Source organism: Sebastes fasciatus, chromosome 1 (genome assembly GCF_043250625.1).
Source record: "Sebastes fasciatus isolate fSebFas1 chromosome 1, fSebFas1.pri, whole genome shotgun sequence".
NCBI classification, from domain to species: domain Eukaryota; kingdom Metazoa; phylum Chordata; class Actinopteri; order Perciformes; family Sebastidae; genus Sebastes; species Sebastes fasciatus.
In genome coordinates this window covers 10,192,285-10,214,604 of record NC_133795.1, presented here as the reverse complement: position 1 = coordinate 10,214,604, position 22,320 = coordinate 10,192,285, and the positions used below count along the sequence as shown (strand labels likewise).

Here is a 22,320-nt window from a genome sequence, read left to right as displayed (position 1 = left end):
TTTTGGCGTGGAAAAACTGGCATGGCCACTTTCAAAGGGGTCCTTTGACCTCTGACCTCAAGATACATGAATGAAAATGGGTTCTATGGGTACCCACGAGTCTCCCCTTTACAGACTTGCCCACTTTCACTGACACACTGACAGCTGTTGTTGCCTGTTGGGCTTGAGTTTGCCATGTTATGATTTGAGCATATTTTTTATGCTAAATGCAGTACCTGTGAGGGTTTCTGGACAATATGTCGTTGTTTTGTGTTGTTAATTGATTTCCAGTAATAAATATATACATACATTTGCATAAAGCAAGCATATTTGCCCACTCCCATGTTGATAAGTTTATTAAATACTTATTAATACAAATCTCTCTTTCTTCCCTCCTTTTTGAACGGATAAAAGATGTGCGATTAATCACGATTAACTATGGACAATCATGCGATTGATTGTGATGAAATATTTTAATTGATTGACAGCCCTAGAATAAACATAATAAAATATCAAGATTAATATATGATGATTACACCACATGTCCCTTATGGAGCAGATTTTGGCACAGCAGCCCTAAAACAATGCAAGGGTCTGTGTTGGTGGGATGTGTTGCTTCAGGTAGCAGTGAGACATGAAATAACATCCACAAAGTCCAGTTCCAGTAACAGATCTATGAGTTTAAAGGCTTATCAGATACCAAAACACTATACAGTAATTTATTTTAATACGAGACATGATTTTACAACTGTGGGAAGTTATCACGCACCTTGTTTCTTCTTTTTAATGCTTTTTTTATGTAAATGCTTGTAATGGTGTCTCATTGAAAACTTACTCTTAACTTTGTGCAGTGCAGTTAAACTTCAAACTTTATTGTCAAAGTGTTTGGAATTCAAGGACGGTGCTTGTAATTCTCTTGATGGAGCACTTTTATTTTTAGCTCACTCTCGTTTTACCATCTGTCTTTGTTTATAGCTGCTCTTGCCAAATAAATAATTCCAACCTTGAGACTGTTCGACAAATTGGAATCAGGAAATTAGCTTTTTTTTCTTCTTTGTTTAAGTGACACAACAGTCAAAAGACTAAATGGGCAAGAAGAGACCTTTAAAAATCAACTATGTGTTGGTTAACAACTGCAACAAAAGTATTCTGTTGATTCTGAATCTATTTAAAACTGCTCTTGTGTTGCGTTGATGTGTGCTTGAAAAGACGTGTTCCTCTGTGGTGCTTTTCCAGCTGTTAAACAGCTGATGGTAATGACTGGCTGATGTGCTGCCTGTAATGAGTCTGAACAGCGCTGCAGATCCATGTTGTTGGCTTGTGTTACAAGTGTGTGTTGACAACAACAGCTGAATTGTTGTCGGCACCACGAATCCGGAGGGGTGGGCCTGTAGCGTCGTATTAACATCATACAGTGTCAGACAGGAACAGCACGTTCACTTGCTCCCCATCTCATCTCTTGTCATGTCGTATATCTGCAGCGGTCCTGCCCTCCATTTAAAGGGTACAGAGGTTGAAGATGAGATCATTTTATATACTAAAGGCTGTCATTGCGATTGCCAAACGGCATTTAATTTCAGCAGCCTTGACTCCACTGCATTCAGTGCTTCTGACATCAGTTTATCTAATTTTTCATCTCTGAGCTTACCAATAAATACAAGGCATGAATTTACTTTGTACCGTGCCAGGACTGAACTAAAATATATGACACGAGGTCTCACCTTCTCAACACACCGATTTAATCACAACTCTTCATGTGTTTCAGTATGTGCTCGTTTCTTGTCTTTTTCTCTGCTCTCTGTTGTTGTTGTCAGAGTGGCTGAAGGCAAGATGTCAAGGTCGCTGATCTCTGACCTACAGCAAGGCGTGGGATTTAATCCAGCAGTTTTATTTTTATGCTTCCACTCCGCCGCCAGTCCATCCGTCCGTACCTTTCTCATGCGATATCTCAGGAACGCCTAGAGGAAATCTCTTCAAATTTGGCACAAACATCCCCTCGGACTCGAGGATGAACTGATTAGAAGTTTGGTGGTCAACGGTCAAGGTCACTTTGACCTCACATCCGTCCCATTCTGGTGATAACTCGGGAACGCCTTGATCGAATTCCTTCAGATTTGGCGCATACGTCCACTTGGATTCAAGGTGTGACCTCACAAAACACGTTTTTGGCCTTAACTAGGGCTGTCACGAAAAACATTTTTTGGGCTTCGAAGTTTTGGTGAGGAATATTCAAAGGTATTCGAAGCTTCATGGCGTGGCGCAGCAGGCTGACATGTTCGTCTCCATCTCCCCCGTTTCAGTGCCGCTGCCGCTACACACACACACCTCTACACACAACAAACAGCGATATCCATCTCAGAATAACTAAGAATAATAAATAATAATGTTGTGGGATTATTCCGTATTTCATGGGCTATTTTGGGATTTATTATTACATATTTATATTTTAAAAAAATACCAAAAGTAAGCATTCAAATACTGATTTGGAGGTCGATTACCATGGCAATAGCCATAGCCCTAGCCACAACTCAAGAATTCATATACTAACTAGAAGTGCACTCGGAGAGCGCAGACCTCCGCCAAGGCAGGTTTCATGTACGCCGCTGCCCCCCCCCTCGCCGTCCAGCTTGCGCCACCATCCACATGTGGTTTTGTTTATGTGGAGCTGTACGTCGCTGCCCCAACGCTGCGTCATGAACGCGTCATCAGTAACACTGTGCATGTCTTAAAGCCTGTAGGGTTAATGTACAGGCTGAGCGGAGTTATTAAAAAAAATTCCGGAAACGGATCATGATCCGGATCGCCACCAAAATCTAATAGATTGTTCAATGTGCCACACCCCACCCCTCCTTTTGGAGTAATTTTCCAAACCAACAAACCAACAAACAAACAAACACCGGTGAAACATAACCTCTTTCCTAGACCTTCAGCCTTGGTGGAGGTAATTCTAACAATTTCACACAAATGTCTAATAGGATAAAATGATGAAATGATGACATTTTGGACTGACATGGATGCAAATTGCTACTTGACTGATTGGCGGAGGCATACAACCCCAAGGCGGTAATTCTAGTTCGTTTTTGTTTTGCAGTTTCAGACATATCAGACTCCCTGTGACACTTATTTTGCTGTCACTTCCATTTTTGCCCCAACAAATGACCTTACCAATGATGTGTTATCCTTTTTACATGTTTGTAGAAACACTTTTTGAGAGCCATTGTGCAGATATGAATGGACCAACCAGTTCAATTAGAGGATAAGTTTGGGGAGGTATCACTCTGTCGGAGTTGTTGAAGCTGCAAACAGTCAGTCCTCTTCTGATTGTTACAGGGTGTTCCCTTCCCAAATGATACTTGGCTGAGTACAGACACCGGCTGCAGAGCACTTTAACGAGACAACAGCCAATTTTAATTTTGGCCTGCCATCAAGTTACTCATAGAATCAACACTAAGCACCAGCTTTATGACCTGCTGCCGGCGACGTTTGTCATTTTAAGCTCCGAAAGTTGCGCTTTGCGCCGGCTAAAAGGGAGAAGCTATGACCTGAATGTTTTTGTACACTGCTCTGTGCTAATGATTCAGATTCAGATCCATTCTTTATCGTCCTCTATAGAGGACATTTGGTTTCACAGTCTGTATACAATCAAACACAGGGGTGTGGAAGGGGTCGCGTACGATGGTCAGTACTCTGTGAGTGGTGGCGGTGTCGAATGAGGGCTGGCAGGTTGGAAGTGGGGAAGCCAATTATTTTAGAAGATATGTTGGTGATTTTCAGGAGCTTGTTTCTATTGGTGAGGGTGAGTACGGTGAAATAGCAGGTGGCTCAGTACAGGAGGATGGGTTGAATAATGCTACGATATAGAAGCAGCAGGAGGTGGGTTTGACTGTGAGCCTTCAGTTTGCGAATGGCAGAGAGAGTCTTTGTTGGCAGCGTTTATAGACGTCTCTGGTGATCAAAGCTCAGTATATTGTCTAGGATGATGCCGAGGTACTTAAACTCCCCACCATCTCCACTGGTTGGCAGTTTGATAGAAGTTTCAAAGATGAGCTCCTTTGTCTTGGTGACGTTGAGGAGTAGGTGACTGTCTGTACACCGCTAGGTGAAGTGATGATATGTAGCATCTGAGTTTAGCAGTGCCTCAGGACATCTCTATTAAAAACACATACATAAGACACATCATAACACTGTTTGATATGTTCCTTCATTACCATGAACATGGGCACTGTAGTTAAGTATGAGTCAATCCCAGATACACCGTCCAGGTGCCCTTAACAACTCACTAGTGCACAAAATGTGTATTAATCCGCAGCTGATACACTCCCCAACAAATACACTACTTATCTGTTTGAGTAACTTTTACTGAAAACTACAGCGGCCAGCTGTTTTAGGAAAATTACTGAGCCTTTTTCAAACTTAAAGTGATACCTATATACTATAAAGATTTACATCATCAGTAGGAACTAATTGGCTGGGGGCTGAGAGGTAGGGATGTCATGGTGTGGACATTTTCCTGTGCCGTGCACACCGGCTGTGAACACTCCGTTCTCCGCACTTCGATTGCCTCATTAATGTTATGGTTCCCTTACAGCATTAGGTTTTAATTCGAAATATTGCCAAATAGCCGCTTTTGCTTTTTGCTTCGACACCAAATCGTCTTGTCTGTCAACTCTCTCTCGTCCCGTGTGTGAATGTGACTCCTGTTACTTTGAGCTGAGATTCTGTATGGAGCAGACACTTTCACTTTCAGTTTGTAGCGTCCGTCGTCTGACTATGTATTGATAACACCTTGTAACACTTTGAAACACCTTGTAACACCGACTACTGTGGCAAGCCTACTGAGAGGCAGGTTATGGAAACAACTGTATAGTCGGAAACTGTTGAGAGACAGGCTATGCATTATTGATTAGGTCTTCTCATGGGACTTGTTGACAATAATAGAAATATAGAATAACGCTACGCTTGCCCTTGAAATTTATGCAAAAATGCCTCCACAGTAACCCTCTTGTCAGTCCCTTTCAGACCCTCTTTAAATTTTTAACACCTGTCTTAATACTTGTTTCTTTTTATTGTCACCCGCAATATTGTAGAATCGTTTCTCAAACAGTCTGTCAGTCAGACTTTTGAGCACGCTGCGAGTGTTCAGGCCTCAACAGTGACATGGAGTGGAGCCCCACTGTCCTCCTGCTGGGAAAATAAACTAGGTTGCCACACATCAATATCATGCCATGCCATAGCCAGGCCACTGACACTAACAGCCCCATTATGATTCTGGATTAAAGCAGGTTTCCATAGTTCCTGTCAGCAGGGAGAGACAGTTGAATACTCATTTACATGTACTCACCTGGATGATAATTATGTTGAGGTAAGATCTCATGGTGGACACCTATTCTGGTAGCAGAGGATCATTTCAGCATGATGGGTCTTTTGTTTTCTGTCCTTTCCTTCATTTTCTTATGGTTTTTACATCACTGTATATTTTTCTAAATAATGGTTTTTAGATATTTGCCATTTTCAATGCACATATAGGTGCTTGTAAAGTAAATAAAATAGTTATATATTAGGTCTGTTTAAAATATTTAATCGCAATTAATCGCATGAATGTCCATAGTTGATCGCAAATTACACATTTTTTATCAGTTCAAAATGTACCTTAAACGGAGATTTGTCAAGTATTTAATACTCTTATCATCATGGGAGTGGGAAAATATGCTGCTTTATGCAAATGTATGTATATATTTATTATTGTAAATCAATTAACAACACAAAACAATGACACATATTTTCCAGAAACCCTTACAGGTACTGCAAAACATAACATATGTGAGTCTGCTTTCTCTGGTCTTGCACACTGTTGAGGATATACTGTATGTCTGAGTGTGTGATGTACAGTATGTCACTCTTTAGGTTTGGTTATTTCCTTCCTGTAGGTGCAGAACGTAAAATTATATGTGGGACAAACATAATATCAATTAGTAGGACATTCTGTTGCAGCTCATTGTTACATTATAGGCTTGTATTTTTTCTAGTAGTTTAACTTTAAGGTATTTTCTGAGACATACAATATCAAAATCCTGCCTAGTGTAGCATCAACATTTGTGTTTACACCCACACACTGACACACACACACACACACTGTGTTTAAATGCAGCACCATGACACCCTGGAGACCCTGGACCAGGCTTTAGTTTGTCAGGTCCTCTTGCCTCCTGTGTGGTCACTGTTCACACTGTGCGCCGTTGCACTCCCACATCCTAATGACCTGCTTTTAGTCTCTGTTGGTGTATAGAGATTTGCTATTCTGGGTCGCGTCCTTAACCTGTACCCACCTCGAATTCCCACAACCCAAGGGATAGGAGAAAGGATTAAAGTGAGGAAAGAGGTTTCTCTGCACCCACCCATCCCCTCCAATCCATCATATTCAAGTTCAGACAACCTTCAACCAGCCATGCTAGAAAACCCGGTCAGCTCTGTGCACACACAAATATAAAATGTGTGTGTATTTCTGATTTTTTCTGGCTTTTGACTGAAAGAAGAATATAACAAATGACATTAATCATCATTATTTATATAATCTTGTATGAGGCTTGACATGAAATAAGTGCATTAACTTGTTGCACAACAAGTAGGGCAGAGGGTTTGGTGGTGTCTGTGACCAAAAGACAACTAAGGACAACTTTGTCTGCATTCATCTGAGGATAATACAACATATTAGAACGTTTACTTTTTTAAATCACTGTGGTTGACAGATAGAGTGTCAGCTCTATTGCATTAAAATGTATTATTGTGTTTATGAATTATGTAAACCAAAGGAAGCATTTAAAGATGACCTATTATGCTTTTATAGTTTTTTCTGTGCATGTAAAAGATCTTCAAAGTTACAAAGCCCAAAGTCCACGTCAAACTCTCCCCCACAGAAACACTGCTCCTGAACTGCCTGAAACGCCTCGCTTGAAGTCCCGCCTTTTCTTCCATAACGTGGTGATGTCACCGAGTAACACATTTGCATAATACCTGCCTAGCGGATAGTTTGGCACGCCCTTAAACAAAGCTAGTTAGAGCGGAGCTGGAGCGGAGTCCGAAGAGTTTGGTTCGGTTGACCAATCAGAGCAGGAGCTCAAACAGAGCGTTTCAGACAGAGGGTGAAAAGAGCTGCTGCAGCACAGCCGGTATGAGAAAAGTGAAGCGTTTTTTTAAACATTAAAGCATGTAAACATGTTTTAATAATGAAAATAAACACAATAGGTCCTCTTTATAATGAGAACATGACGGGCCCAGAATGTAGCCTCGGCGTATGTCACAACTCTGTTTGACTACAGAGGCATCCTGTGCAGTTCTCTTGTTAACAATCAGTTATGTTTGCATTCATTGTTCTCATCAACATGCATTGTGTGCACTGTATCCCTGAGGCCTATAACACATGGGTTGAATGCATTTCCTTTCTCATTACAGTTGCAAAACACACAGATAGTTTTATAGAAAATAAATAAATAAAAGGTGAGATTGAAAACAGCAAATATTTCAGCCACTCAGACACATCAACTTGAAAGCCTGTAAATAAACAGAGCCGTGAATTGCAATCAATAACTCTGCTGATTCTGTTTTCCACAAAAGGTTCTCCACCTCAAGGAGTCAACGACTCCACTGGGTACTTTAAACATCCACAGCAATCACGCATCACTTGGGGGCTGCCATTTGATTTGATTTATTTAATAACACAGAAAAAAAAAACATGAACAAAACCATATAAATAACAATATTGAATAAAAATAATTAGTTTGTGGATATTTTTTTAACACTGTGTGTTTATATGTGTGTGTGTGTGTGTGTGTGTGTGTGTGTGTGTGTGTCAGCCTTCCAGAGGTTTTTGGGGAAGAAAGATGTGTCCCGGGAGCTGGAGGAGGTCCACGCGGAGTCTCGGGCTCAGGACAACCTACACACCGCCTCTGTGTTACAGCTGCTGAGGAGCCCAGCTGTTCGCTGGCAGCTCATCACCATCATTGTCAGCATGGCCTGCTATCAGCTCTGTGGCCTCAACGCTGTAAGATTATTATTACACTTTTCTCCCATTGTCGGCGGAATCCTGTTCTTACTTATCTTACAGTGCGTTATATTTAGGACACTTTTTTTTTCTACTTTAAAAAATCAGCAATGTCTTTGGTATGTATGTAATTATAAAAATGAACTTGTAATTATAAATATACTGTACCTTTTTTCAACACTGTTTGCATGACAACCGTGCTGCATATCAGCCAGAGACTTTCTTGAAGATGCTCTGTCACACCTCCAGTCACACCTCAAAATTGTCAGAGATTTGTGCCAGGAAATTGAAAAGTCATCTCCGACTCCGGCAGTGGCCGTGGTGTCTCAAATTGCAGCTGCAGGGCAGGCTACCTGTATGCCGTGCTATGTTGTCTTTGAGGGGTTTTTCTTTTTGTTATTCAGACCTTCGGATCCGCACAAGTAAGCAGGGATGGAGACAAAAAAGAATACTGGGAGAATTGCTGATCCTGCTTTTGACTTCAAAGGTCAAAATCGAAAGCTCATTCCGATTGATTTTGGATTTAGAATCAAAATCGTGACACCCCGACTATGTAGAGCTGAGTGGAACTGCAGAGTTGGTTGAACATTTACTGTGGGTTCATCCCTATAACCAACCCCTCATTTGATCCATTGTTAATATAACAATATTGACAAGCACACCCCTTACATTGGAGCTGTAGTTTTGTCAAGACAAACATAATACTTCCTTTTACTGCTCCAGAAGGCTTTTATTGAGCTGAGAAACAACTCCTTCTTGCTGTAGCCGCAGCCAGGTTGACATGTGACTGCTAAAGTCCTATCACAGTCCTTTCAGTGACAAAGTGACTGTGGATCAGGTGTAGCACACATTGCAGTGCCCCGTGGGTCTGTGCATGCACAGGTGTGACCCCATAATTGTTGTTTCTTTTAAAAATAAGTTCTTTTTTTATAGGTAAAGGTTATGTCTGAAAATTATGCATGCGTAAATATTTTTTTTTTCATTTGCTTTTTTGTTAAAAAAGGTTAAAAAGTGTAGACATATTTATCATAAAATAGGAGGTCTTATGAAGCCAGTTTTCTTGCCCCAGTTAGAGTGGATCAGTCTCTATTTAGGTTGCATACACCACTGTGTTTGGGAACCCGTTGGCATGGAGAAATCACTTTGAGTCACTCTGTTGTGCACTTTGTTGACTGGAAGAGATGTTTAACCGTCCTCCACCTGACGTGTTGAAGTGCAGTTGGTGGGTGGTAATGATATGTTGGGCATATAGATGCCAGCGTTGGCCAGGAATACGCCTGCATGAGGAGAAGAGTTGCTGCTTATTGCTGCCATCTGGCACTTAAAATAAAGAGGATGACAACAGTGAACTGAGAAAAACTAACTTTAGATTATGTAAATTCCATCTCCATGAGGAATGATGTAGAGGAACCTCAATGATTGGCAAAAACTTTAAATTACAAAAGAGTTATAACCTTTAAAGAATGAAACTGTCTTGTATTTAAATCCATGTGGAGCAGACAAGCGAGCTCCTGTTTATTGAAAAAGATGCAGTTTCAAACTTCCAAGTGTCTATTAAAGTGGCAGTAGGCAGTATGGTTTTGGCATCATTGGGCAAAAATTCCATAATAACCTTTCAGCATATTGTAATTCAAGTGTTCTGAGAGGAAACTAGACTTCTGGACCTCATCATGGCTCTGTTTTCAGGCTTTAAAAATATTGGCATTCCTTCACCAGATTTCACAATGGCGGCGGCGTCACAAACTTTCTCATTTTACAGCGAAACCGTGCACTACAAGATGATTCTGAAAACATTTGAGGAGAGAAATAGGCATTAACTTAACATAATATTGATTCATATTTGATCAGCACTGACTATTTTCACCGTTTGGTCGGAGTTCGCGAGTGATTGACAGCCGGCTCTCATAGACAGCAGATGGAAGGCAGACCTCAGATCAGCTCTTACTGCTTGTTTTCCTCCGGTCAGTAAAATCTCTCAGATGCCGTTAGGAGCACCGGAGGACACAGAGACACATGATTTTTTTCAGATGACCTGTTTGATGTACTACTTTCACAATGTAGTGACCATTTTATAGAAATAACTTTTTTTTAAAAATAAAATTCCTGAATTAAAGTAGGCAAACACGCTCGTTCTTTGACGTATTTGTAGGCTGTATGCAATGCATGCAAATGGATTCTTAGCTTGTCCCCAAATTCATATTCAGGATGAATATCATAAAGACTAATAGTTGTGCTCAATTTTTCATATTTTCACATTTGATCAGTCTGATGGGCTTTTGAGTGATATAACGCGAAGCTAGGAATCACTAAGTTCATCTGAATTATCATAGATATGAACACAACTTCATTTACATACATTTTTATTCCAAGAAGACAGGAATTTAATTTAGATCACTCTGGAGGTCTTTATTTTTTATATCACCATCAGAGCTGTCAAATGACTCCAGTAAATATTATAGTCTGAGAGTGACTCGGTGATGATGTTACAGAGGCTGATTGTGCTGCAGTGCAACTGATTTGCAGCATCAGTGCTTCAGCTCATCAAAATCCATAATTTCTGTCAATTGCCTATATATATACACACTGTGGCTATATATTTTGAATATATATTATTTTTCATAGATCTGGTACTACACCAGTGGGATCCTTCGGGAAGCAGGCTTTGGCGAGAACATCATCCCCTACATCACACTGAGCACCGGGGCCGTAGAGACTCTGGCTGCCATCATCTCGGTGAGTATTTCTGCTTTGAATCAACCAAACATGTCTGATTCTGGGCATGAGGCTGCTCTTAATATAAATAATCACAAGGTACATTCAGTTTTACTTCAGGGGTGGTTTTTAACTTTTATCCGTCATTAAAATTCTCTCCAACCTTCGTGCTATTTGAACTGTTTTCTTTCAATACCTGGGCTTTCAGAGGTTTGATTTTATCATCAGCCTCTTTCTGAGATTGGATTATTGTCAGTATTTTAATTGAAAAGGACGTCTATGTCAGCGGTGTGTGTGCTGTAGATCTGTATCGTGCTACATTCTAAGCCCGCCCACATTTTAGCAGTCCAAACAAATGTGATGGATTTAATTTAAATCCATCTTGTAACTATACACCGCTCAAATATTCCGTTTCACTGGAGAATACTCCCAGTACAAAGGCTAAAGACACTCTAGCTTCTGTTTCACTGGGATGATATAGCTCCCTTGTCGCTAAAAGTTGCAGATTGATTGATGGATGGATGGATGTCATGATATTAGTGGTTGAAACTGGTTGGTACTAGCTTAGGTCATATTTTGCTATACAGGAAGAAAAGATGATGGTATTTTCATGTAAAGATGCACAATATGACTGAGGATGGGGTCTAAAAGGGTTAAAAAGGCATTTTTTATTTCATCTTGACTTTAAGGAAATATCTCTTCGCATAATCTTGATATAAAGTAAGTTGTCTGCCAGAGATAGTTTACTGAATAAATCAGCAACTTCACAGTACATGAATGTAAATATGTACCACTAGCAGTTCACTTCTGCACTAAAGATATGTTTTACTGTCCATTTGTAATTTTTGCATTTGTAATCCTGATGTTTTTCGATAAGACTTCCCAAATGGGACACATGAAAAAGCAAAGATTTGCAGAAAAAAGACAAAGCAGTGTGTTTATCCACCATATGATTTTCATGTAGAGGATAAAGAACTGTACATATAGTCTGTAGTTGACATTGAAATACCGTTGTGAGTGTGGTGGTTGTGGTGGATGGACATTATCTCCTACAGGTCAAAGATAAGCACAGTTCATAGTATATTTGTGTAGCTATATATAGAGCCGATATTGAATACCCTTTTCCTGCCTTTTAGTCAGAGATGTTGTGAATGAGGAAATAGAGTGATTTAATATGACATTTGTGTTTTTCTCTACAAAGACTGTAATTTTGCCATTTTTAGAGAAGTTTTGACAATCTTAGTCCAAAATTATCCCCTCATCGAATTTAATATTTTCCTAAGCCAAAATTCTAGTTGCCTAGCCGTAAATGTAATGCTCCTGACAAGAGCTCTGTTATCCTCGGTTGATGTGTAGGAACCCCACAAGGCCGGCTAAGTTGACATGAAAAGGCATTGCTGTCAGCGGGAGCACATTCCTGCGCTGTCGCTAAATGATGGAGCACTTTGCATCAAACAGCTTAGTTTAGTAATTACTTATTCATTAGGTGGGAGTGTCTCTGTTGGCAGCTTGTTGAGCAGATAATGCAGAATTCCACTTCAGAGCAATATGTGATGTTTCCATGCAAATAATTACCGCACACAACAAACTAATACAACTTTAAAACATGCAAGAAATTAACAATGATTACCCATAATAGAATAAAACCACTAACAAAGCAGCATTTCTGACATTTATTGTACATCCTGACATACGTATAGCAGCATTATGTACCCTCAAGACGAGTCCCACTGCAGCGTAGTCTTATCTCCATCACATCTTCCTTTCCCTAAGCAACAAACTGCTTTGACACGAGGTGTCCTCACAAGAGAAAAGGAGTCGATAGTCTGCCGTATTCAATTTAAATCCAATTAACTGTCTGTAGGAATACTGACCTACTGTTGGCAGCATGCTATTGATTCAGATTACACTGAATGAGGTACAACTGTGCAGGATGTTATTGACTCACACAATAACTACCTTACTGGTTGATTTCCTCATGGCCAACAAACCTTTTTGACCACAGAAATACGTATTTTTCAGGAACCATTCTTGCGTTTTTGAAGATATATACTGTAGATACAATTTAAGTTCCTGGGCTGCAGTTCCACATCCCAAAATGTCCCTTCAAATTCCACCCAGGAACTATGTTAAACCTGCATCATTAGATATTTTTAGCCACTTGGGGGCAACAAGCTGTAAACACATCAATGACCTTATAAAGTAGCTAATGTGTAAGCGAACAATCACCTATTTACTAGTGTTGTCAAAGTTAACGCAAATTTCTTTTAACGCCACTAATTTATTTAACGCAATAACGCAACTTGCAATTTTTAATTAACCAAAAAATCCGACGGGGGCCGCCGTCAGACCTGGCCACTATTCAATCTTTCGGAGGCTCAGTTTTAAAGCTAGATTGAATATATGCAGTACCTGTGAGGGTTTTTCTGGACAATATTTGTCATTGTTTTGTGTTGATTGATTTCCAATAATAAATATATATAAACATTTGCATAAAGCAAGCATTTTTGCCCACTCCTATGTTGATCATCAGGATGCACTAAAGTTAGTTTTCAAATAAGACAACAGTACAAAATGCGTTAGGAAATGCAAACTGTCATCTCTCTTCATTATACCCCCACGACAATGTAGTGACGGGTGTCCGTCATTCCGTCCGTCCGTCCTTCTGTCCTTGATTCCATTCGCGTGTCACACTTTCGTTTCCGGAGCAGAACTCAGAAACTATTTAACTTAAAAACTTCAAATATTTATGATATTCAAATCAAAGTCTACACCTATCTTTAGATTGTGATTTTTTTCATTTTGGCAAACATTCATGACTCCTGCAAAATCTGTTGAAAGATCACTTGTCTTTTTGCACTGTGTAGTTTGGTGTTAATGAGTTTTGGGAGTTCCCAGGCATCGTTAGCACCCAGGAGACACCGTTTTACCTGGTATTGCTCTATAAGGACATTGATATTAGTTCTAGATACAGAACATAATATGTGATGTATTGTTATATTATATTATTTGGAAGTATGTGGTCCAATTAACTTTATACAGAATGAGATTGAGGTTTAAAGTGATACCAAACTATTTATTCTACATAATACAATACAAGTATGTCCATTCAGCAGTGTAAGTAAATATGTTATCCATCGTAATTATTAATTTGTTTTTATTTGTGATTTGTAGTTAATGTAGCTGACAGCACTTGACATTTGGTATTACATGCACTTGCTCACATTCAGTACTTGCATGGCGTGTTCAGCCACCCCTCCATGCTAGTCATGAGATCCCATTTGATTGTTTGTAGCAATATGAGTGAAATTTGGTGATTTAAGGCCTTAAATACCTTAAACACGACCCGTACGATAACATGTCTATATATTTTTTCAAACTGTTGTTTTTGTCTTGAGTACTTTTACACATTTCACGAATATTTTGCATCGAAAAAGCGACGTAATTCTTAATTCAACAAGATTGATTTTTCTGAGCTGTCGAACCGCGACTAAAGACATCAATCAATCACGTTGTGCAGAATAGACATATTCAATATGTGCACTATAGTGTGCAACACCACGGAAGCTCCGCAGTCTGAACTCATTATTCCTTTCAACCTTGACAAAGGCAAGGATGGTTATAAGAGGAGTTGTCACGCGTCATCATCGGGTTGTATCATTATGGTACAACATATGAACGGTAAAATCTGGTCTGCACTCGCCGAAATTGAGCCAATAGCGACGCACGACAGCAGCTCCAGTTACACTGCGCATGTGTCATAACCCATCTTTCAATAAGCCTTGAACAAGGCAGCGCAAACCAGATCCACTCCTTCTGTTTTTGTCTTTCACAATAAAAGCCCTAGATACTCCACATAACTGTTTATAGGAGGCTAATTAGCTCAGAGCATTTTGCTAAAAGGAAACTCAATAAAATAGCTTACAGTAGTTTAGGCTATACAACAATTTACCTCAGACAGACTGGCAGACGCTGCTCTGGATCAATAGGATCCCAGTAGTTGGTCCTCTGCCTGCATGAAGCTATTCAAATATTTTATTGAAAAATTACAACTGTTGCAATTTCGCATCGCTGCTGGTATGAATAGTTTTGATGGAAAATATTAGCAGGCGAGTATTTCTCATTTTCGTATTGTTTATTCGTCACACCCGCGGTGTGTAAAGGCCTTTACTGTGGAACTGACTGTGCCTGTGTGGTGTTAGAGGTTAAGAAGTGACGGTATCATAAGTAAAAAAAATAAAACAGGGTAATTTTGATAATATTTGGTCATTTTTATGAGGATTTGCCCTTTCTTTGCATGTCAAAAAAGGATAAAAGTGCACATCCTTTATTCAACAGATGTGACTGATGCCATCCAGGTCTGTCACTATGCTCCATGATCACAGAGAGCAACATTAAACAGAATTTCTGACTGACATTAACAGGCCGTAATGAGAAAAAATAAAAAGTCCTTCACAGGTCTTTGCAGTAATTGGTTTATGTGATAATTGATTGAAAGTTATGCTTTAATTCAATAATCACCTACCCGGAGTGTAACATCATTAAACTGTACGTACGGGCGATGGTTCGTCCTCGGAACAGGACAAACAAATGTGTTATCTCCTCCCGAGCTAATTTAACACCTTCTGTCTGCAGCAGTTTATTAAGGGAATCTTATTCGCTTGTGGCCATTTTGCACCTCCACTACAAGGACATCAGTTTCTTGTTGTGGCGCGGTGGAACCGGACCACTTCTCAACATTATCAGAGGACGATATCATGGCATGCACAGGTTTTTTAAGGGAAGGAAACCTGTTCGTAATAGAAAAATGTTTGATAATTTTGACTACAGTAAGTGTGCTAGCCCTGTGACACACCGGCAACCCGTTCCTTTTGCTCTAACAATGCATGCTGGGATAGGCTCCGGCAACACTGAACAAAATAAGTGGGTGTAGAAAATATACAGGATGGATGGACAAGTTAGTCCAAGTTTTTTATTGAATTACTGTATTTTTCATTAATGTGAACAGAAGATCACCGATGCTGACTGTGGAAGCTGCAGAAAACTACCTTAGAAACAGTGATTTCTGAATGTCCCGGTGACCCAGTAGTCTAAAGCACATACGAAATAACCCCAATCAGACCCACATTGGACACTTTTCCATGTCAGCATGTCACTTTTCCCTCTCTTGCTTCATATTTCCTGTCAAATCTCAAGTTGAGTTAAAAGACCCATAAAAATATATATTTTCTGATCATTTCTGTAGCCTCTTTCTCATGCCACACTTGTCAACATTAAGGAAAGGTGATATTTCACACATTTACAATATTGATCCTAGAGTACCTATGGGGGTTTTGCATAACTAAACCTTCATATACTGTGTAACAGGATTTCTTTCTCTCATATCTACTGGAGCCTCAGATCTTTGTAAAAAAAAGTAGTCATAGTCACCGTGACACCGTCTCCTTATTTGAGATTGGCTGAGCTCTTGAGGTCCACAGAGACTCAACACAAAGCATAGTATATGCCTTGCCGTTATTTGTGCCAATTTCACCGCTGTGTTATGTTAGTCTGAAGTACAAAGTTTTGCTACCGACTGAGTTTAAAACTTACCACCAACTCCAGGGTCCAGATGTATAAACAATATGTACACGCAAAAACCATGCACACACGACACAATCGGTCGTCAATCTTTGCCGTTCTTCACATTGACAGGTCTAATCAGTGGTGGAGTGGGAACACACAATCATTGATATGCAAACAGGTGTTTAAGGGTGTTCCTACATCCGTTAATGGCTACCTGTGGGAGTGGAAATAAATTTAGATATATAAAACAAAACCAGGCGAACGAGCGGCTTTATAAATCTGACAAAAAGATTGCGTATGCATTGTGTATCTCCGTCTGTCTGAGTTTTAATTGTGAATCTACACAGAGTTTTATGCATCTGGCTCCAGTTGTTTCTTTTGTTTTTCCTACAGGCCCTATCCGTTTGTGCTCCCATCTCTGTGCGTTAATGGAGTCACGTCACACTGTACGACTCAATGAATTTTTTTCTCGGTGTTAAGATGTTTACAAGTTGAGCGTCTTCGCCACAATTCACGCCGCCTGGAGGGAAATTTTATCCATTCATGTCTCTTTGCATCTGTTCATGTTTCCATTGGCCTTGTATTCATTTATGCTGCCTTTGAATTTTGCATCTCATTAAATCTAAATGCATGATTAAGCATCACAGGAAGACTTGTTTATTCTGCTCTTATTAAGCTCTGTTTAACTCATTTTCTCTATTTAACATATTCTCTTTTGCTGCTCAGTATATTCTGACCCTAACACAGCTGTTAGAGCATCTTTGTGAAACACATTATGGAAGAACAAAACAGTCACTGTGTATGATTACTTAATGCAATCCACTGACCTCCTGCCCCCCTTTCCAGTGCCCTACTGGGCCATCGCCCTTTCACTGCGGCGCACTTGTCACTATACGGCTGGCTAACCCAAAAGAACTGTGGAGTGTGTGCCACCCCACATTAAATCACACACATCTGGCCGTGTCGTCACACTCTGTAGCCCTTTAGCGAATTAAAGTCTAAACGCACACAAATTATCACGGAACACAAAAAACTGATCTTATGGTCGCAAGAAAATTAAAGAATAGTGACAGTCACACTGACAAAACTAAGTGAATGCTTCGTGTTCATTGTGATGGATTTTCTAGCCTGACTAATTCTGCCTGTGGGAGTTGTTTTTTTCCATGCCGTACAAATACGATTATCTGCAAATTACTTTCTGTGCAGGCAGGACGACAAGCCCTCATGTCTTCAGCTATGCTCGGACTGCAGACATCAGCAGGCAGAGCGGCAGCCTACATAGATGGTTGGCACAATCTAAGAAGCAAACATGTCATTATTCTCCTTCAATATCTTTGCCCTTCAAGGTAATTTGTGCGTTGATTGTCACCAGTGTGAAAAAAAACAACCAAAGCGTCATTGTCAGTGCGTGTTTATGCGACAGAGTCACCAGTCTGACCTCTGTAGCGTCTGCCCAGGAGTGGGATGTGTTTATTATTGTGATGAGCGGTCATTTATTCAAGTTTCATCAGTAGTTCATAGTGTTATTTATTTGCACAAAATGAACAAAACCTGGAAACACATTTTGCATTTTGTAGTTGCAAGTCATTAAAGCAAAAGTTCCTATTTTTGGTCAGAAGGTGGTTTGACTTACTCACAGTAGTGTTGTTGATACATAGACATTAGCAGAAGACTTGAGTGCTGTAATAGGAGATCTTTCAACCACCCCTTGCCAGTCAAAACCAGTGAGCCTACTGGGAAACCAGTGGGCAACCTCCGTGTCTGAAAAAAGAAGCCAATGCGGAAGTACCTAAAGGCCCTGACGCACCAAGCCGACGGTTGGCCAAGCATCTGTCGCGAGTCTGAGTCTTTTCGGTAGATTCAGCATGTAGAATCGGCGGCGGGGCTGTCGGTGAGAGAAATCACTCTGATTGGCTCTTCAGCTGAAGTGAGTCAGTGCAAGAGAAGAGAAACGGATGTGAGAAAAGCAAGCAAACGAGTAAAGTCAAGAGGAAAAACACAGAAGGCTCTTCTCATTTTTCATCTTCATCTCATCTGATCGTTCTAATACACGGATATTTTCACAACGACACGAACTTCTGGAATGTAGCTAAGTGGTGAGTGAGAGTGGTGTGAAAATGGTCGGCAAATGATGCTTTATTTCATGTACGTATCATAACAACACCTTTTATATCCGCAGTTCTCGGTCTTCTGGTTTCCCTTTTTGAATGACAAATACAGACTACCGCTACCTGCTGGGTTGGAGAGTTATTTATCTCATGCAGGCGTAGAGCGTATGTGGTAATTGGCAATCGGTTGTAGTCTTTTTTGGTGTGTGTTCGGGTGCAACTTTTTGGCCAAAACAAAGGCGACGTAATTCTTTGATGTCGGCTTGGTGTGTCCCCAGCTTTAAACTTGCATTCTTTCTAATAGCCAGCAGGGGGCGACTCCTCTGGTTGCAAAGAGAAGTCTGATTGTATAGAAGTCTATGAGAAAATGAGCCTACTTCTCACTTGATTTATTACCTCAGTAAACATTGTAAACATGAGTTTATGGTCTCAATCGCTAGTTTCAAGTCTTCTTCAATACAGCATGATGTTCATTTAGTAAATTATGGTCCCATTTAGAGTCAAATAGACCATAAAGCAGGGTATGCTTTAGGGCGTGGCTACCTTGTGATTGACAGGTCGTTACCACGGTGTTGTCCAGTCTGGGAGTTGTCTGTGTTTTTGTCGTAGAATTTTAACCCTTTCACAGTGTGTTTTCAGTTCATGAAAGTTAACTGTAACATTTTTTGGTCGCCTAAAAACGTCTTATCCAGCATTCGGTTGTACTTAGCTCCACCCTCTTGTGTCACTTCTGGTTGCAAAAAAACAAGATAGCGACGGACAAAATGCCGAACTCGAAGCTTCAAAACGGCAATTCACAAACCAATGGGTGACATCACGGTAACTACGTCCAACTTTTATATACAGTCTGTGGTCCAAACTCATGGAAGCAGCGTATTTGGACATTCTGTCGTGAAACAATGACTGATTAAAACACCCATCCAAGCCTTGGGTCGCATCTCTTATTGGAAATAACATACACATTACTACAGTTGACAGACACTTCACTTCTGTCCCCACTCTTTATTCTACAGACTCATTATGCACACGCACACACACACACACACACACTCGGGCTCATAAATATTCAGCCTCTTATACGTTCAAAGACCTTAATGAGCTGCGGCTTCGCTGGTGGTTGCTGTGTGTGTGTGTGTGTGTGTGTGTGTGGCTGCAGAGAAACATCCTATGCCTTCAGGGACGAATGAAATTCATGCAGATCCCCCCACCCCGCCACACACACAGAGTGAATTCCAATGCTTTTGGAGGCAGTCCAAATCTAAAGCAGACTCATTCTGAGACATAACATGCTGCCAACTGGAAACTCTTCAAAATAAGAAAATAATGGCCAACGTAAGCTTCGGAACAGTGGAAATGCCTATGTTGATCCAGTTGTCTTGCGGTGCGACAGCCCTGCACCTCTCCTACACCACACATACAGTACATACACATGAAAAAACACCTCATCTTCTTCGCCCCGTCTCCACTCAGGAGACCCTCGGTGCAGGTATACATACCGTACAAATACCAATGACCTTTTTCCACGACTTGGTGGAATGCCTTAGGTGAGGTCGAGGGCAGTATCATGAATACTTTAATGCTCTGAGGCCACGATGGAGAAGGCCTGCAGCTGTGACGAGGGCTTTGCTCGGGGCTCAGTCTGGGCTCGAGTGTGGCCGTGAATGAGTCCGGCTTCCTCCCAAACTGCATCCACGACCCACGTAGAAAGACATCTGGGTGGAGAGAGAGGACTGCCTGTGGAATTATTGATGAGCCACATGCAGTGTCGTGTATGAGTAAATCTGTCACTGAATGATGCATTATGTATAGGCTATTCTCCAACTCCAACTTTCAGTAGAATTCACTGACGGTTTGAAGGGTTAAGCAAATAAATGTGATACGCTTCCTCTTCCATCAGCAAATCTTTGCTTTCAAATTCGTTTTTTATTTTTGTGTCCTGGACTGCCATGATGTCCAAGAATGTTACCATATGGCGCTCACAGTAAGATTCACAAATCTGAGAAAATGCTCAAACTCTAAAATAGATTGTAACGTATGGATCACACATCTTCGTGTTTCATCTGCTATGAGAAAACACTTCAGCATGTTGTTACAAGACTGAGTGGGCGTTCAGACCGAAAACAGCCCTGCATTAAAACAAGGCAAGAGGCTGTGATGGTGTGTTGGTGGGGGCGTGTATCTTCAGATAGAGACACTGAAATACGATCCAGGGAGTCCAGTTGGTATAACAGATTAATGTGTTTTTACAACTGAACAACACATACAGTAACACGACGTGATAAAACTATTTTTTCTTTCTTCAAGTCAATCAGTAGAAATACTTTTATATTACAAAGTATTTACCAGGAACATATGTTTGCTAGAGCTGTGTATTGGACTCCTTGGACCCACAAGAGTCTCAGCTTTCCAGTGATACCCAATTTATGTAATTCCCAAGACTGTTTAGGGACCCCAGTATGCAGTAATATTCAAATACACCATTTTAGAATAGGTGAAAATAACACATTTTGTATTGCATGAAAAAAACTGCATGGTTTTTGCCCCAAATTGCATGTGATTATCATAAAGTGGGCATGTCTGTAAAGGGAAGACTCGTGGGTACCCGTTGAACCCATTTTCATTCACATATCTTGAGGTCAGAGGTCAAGAGATCTCTTTGAAACTGGCCATGCCAGTTTTTCCTCGCCAATATTTTGCGTCAATTTGGAGTGTTATTTAGCCTCCTTTGCTACATGCAAGTATGACATGGTTGGTACAAATGGATTCATTAGGTTCTCTAGTTTCATATGATGATTCACTCTGGCTTTAAAACTGAGCCCAGTACTACCTCTGAAAGACAGAATAGGGTCCGGGTCTGCCGGCGAGTGTTTTGCAGAATCAATACAGTACTGCAAAACATAATATTGCGATACTCATGTGTATCAATATTTTCTTTAACCCCTAGCGTTTGTACATATTTGATTGACCAACAAGGGGCATTGCTGGATGACATTGTGGTGAAGCAAAAGTTGAGCTTGGTTCAACTTTTTTGCCGGACTGAATGAGAGCGCTGCGTTTTATTCATGCAGGACTAAAGTCGTTTCTTTGTGGAAAATGCTAATGTCAGCATACAAACAGATTCAGAGTGATGATGGTGCCAGATGCAAAGTTAAGTAATCTCCAAAGTCATTAGGATTCATCCTCTGGGAACCATGAACATCTGTACCAAATTTCCAACCAATTGTTGTCATGTTTTTTCATAAAAGAAACAAAAAAGCCAGCCTCATAGTGGCACTACTGGTAAAGTCAGGGGATCACCAAAGTCAGTAGGGTTCATCCTCTGGGGAACTCGAATATCTGTACAAAATTTCATGAGAATTCATCCAATAGTTGTTGAGATATTTCAGTCTGGACCAAAGTGGTGGACTCACCTACAGACCGACATTGCCATCCCTAGAGCCACACCGCCAGGTTTATAATCACACAGCCATCGTACAGACGCCCCTGAAATGCTTTTAATATTATACTGTTTTTTTTTGTTCCCAGGGCTTAGTGATAGAACGAATCGGGAGGAAACCCCTCCTCATCTTTGGTTTCTCGGCCATGGCCGTATTCTTCAGCCTACTCACAGTGTTCCTCAATTTCCAGGTAAGCCACTCTTCTTCTTCACTGACCTCATTCCAGGCAGACTGTAAGTGACAAGGTGTCTCAATGCACAGAGGGGATCTGTACTGCGGTCCAATTATACTGTGAACAAATTGCCCTCGGCATCCCTACTCGGAGGAAATGAGGTTATTATACATCATGTCTGCATGTAAATGATATCATATATGATATTTTTAACCTCATGTCATGCTCCATTCAAAAGGATCACTGCCTTGCTTAATTAGCACTGATCAGCGGAACTTGCACATGACAAAAAAGTAATGTAAAAATGTC

At 40.6% G+C, this 22,320-nt stretch overlaps 2 protein-coding genes across 6 annotated transcripts in view; one reads left to right on the top strand and one right to left on the bottom strand.

Annotated features, from left to right (window-relative positions):
- gnrh2 (gonadotropin-releasing hormone 2) overlaps window positions 1–22,320 on the bottom strand; it is a 278,332-nt gene that overhangs the window by 140,506 nt on the left and 115,506 nt on the right. The window lies entirely within an intron of this gene.
- slc2a9l2 (solute carrier family 2 member 9, like 2) overlaps window positions 1–22,320 on the top strand; it is a 144,152-nt gene that overhangs the window by 56,204 nt on the left and 65,628 nt on the right. For all 5 annotated transcript variants that reach the window (XR_012592145.1, XR_012592166.1, XM_074621764.1 and 2 more), the window contains 3 exons: window positions 7,830–8,017; window positions 10,640–10,750; window positions 21,928–22,029. Coding sequence is in view for 3 of the 5 variants with exons in the window: in XM_074621764.1 (XP_074477865.1) it covers window positions 7,830–8,017; window positions 10,640–10,750; window positions 21,928–22,029 (401 nt within the window). In the remaining 2 variants the exon portion in view is untranslated. The remainder of the gene's footprint in view (window positions 1–7,829; window positions 8,018–10,639; window positions 10,751–21,927; window positions 22,030–22,320) is intronic.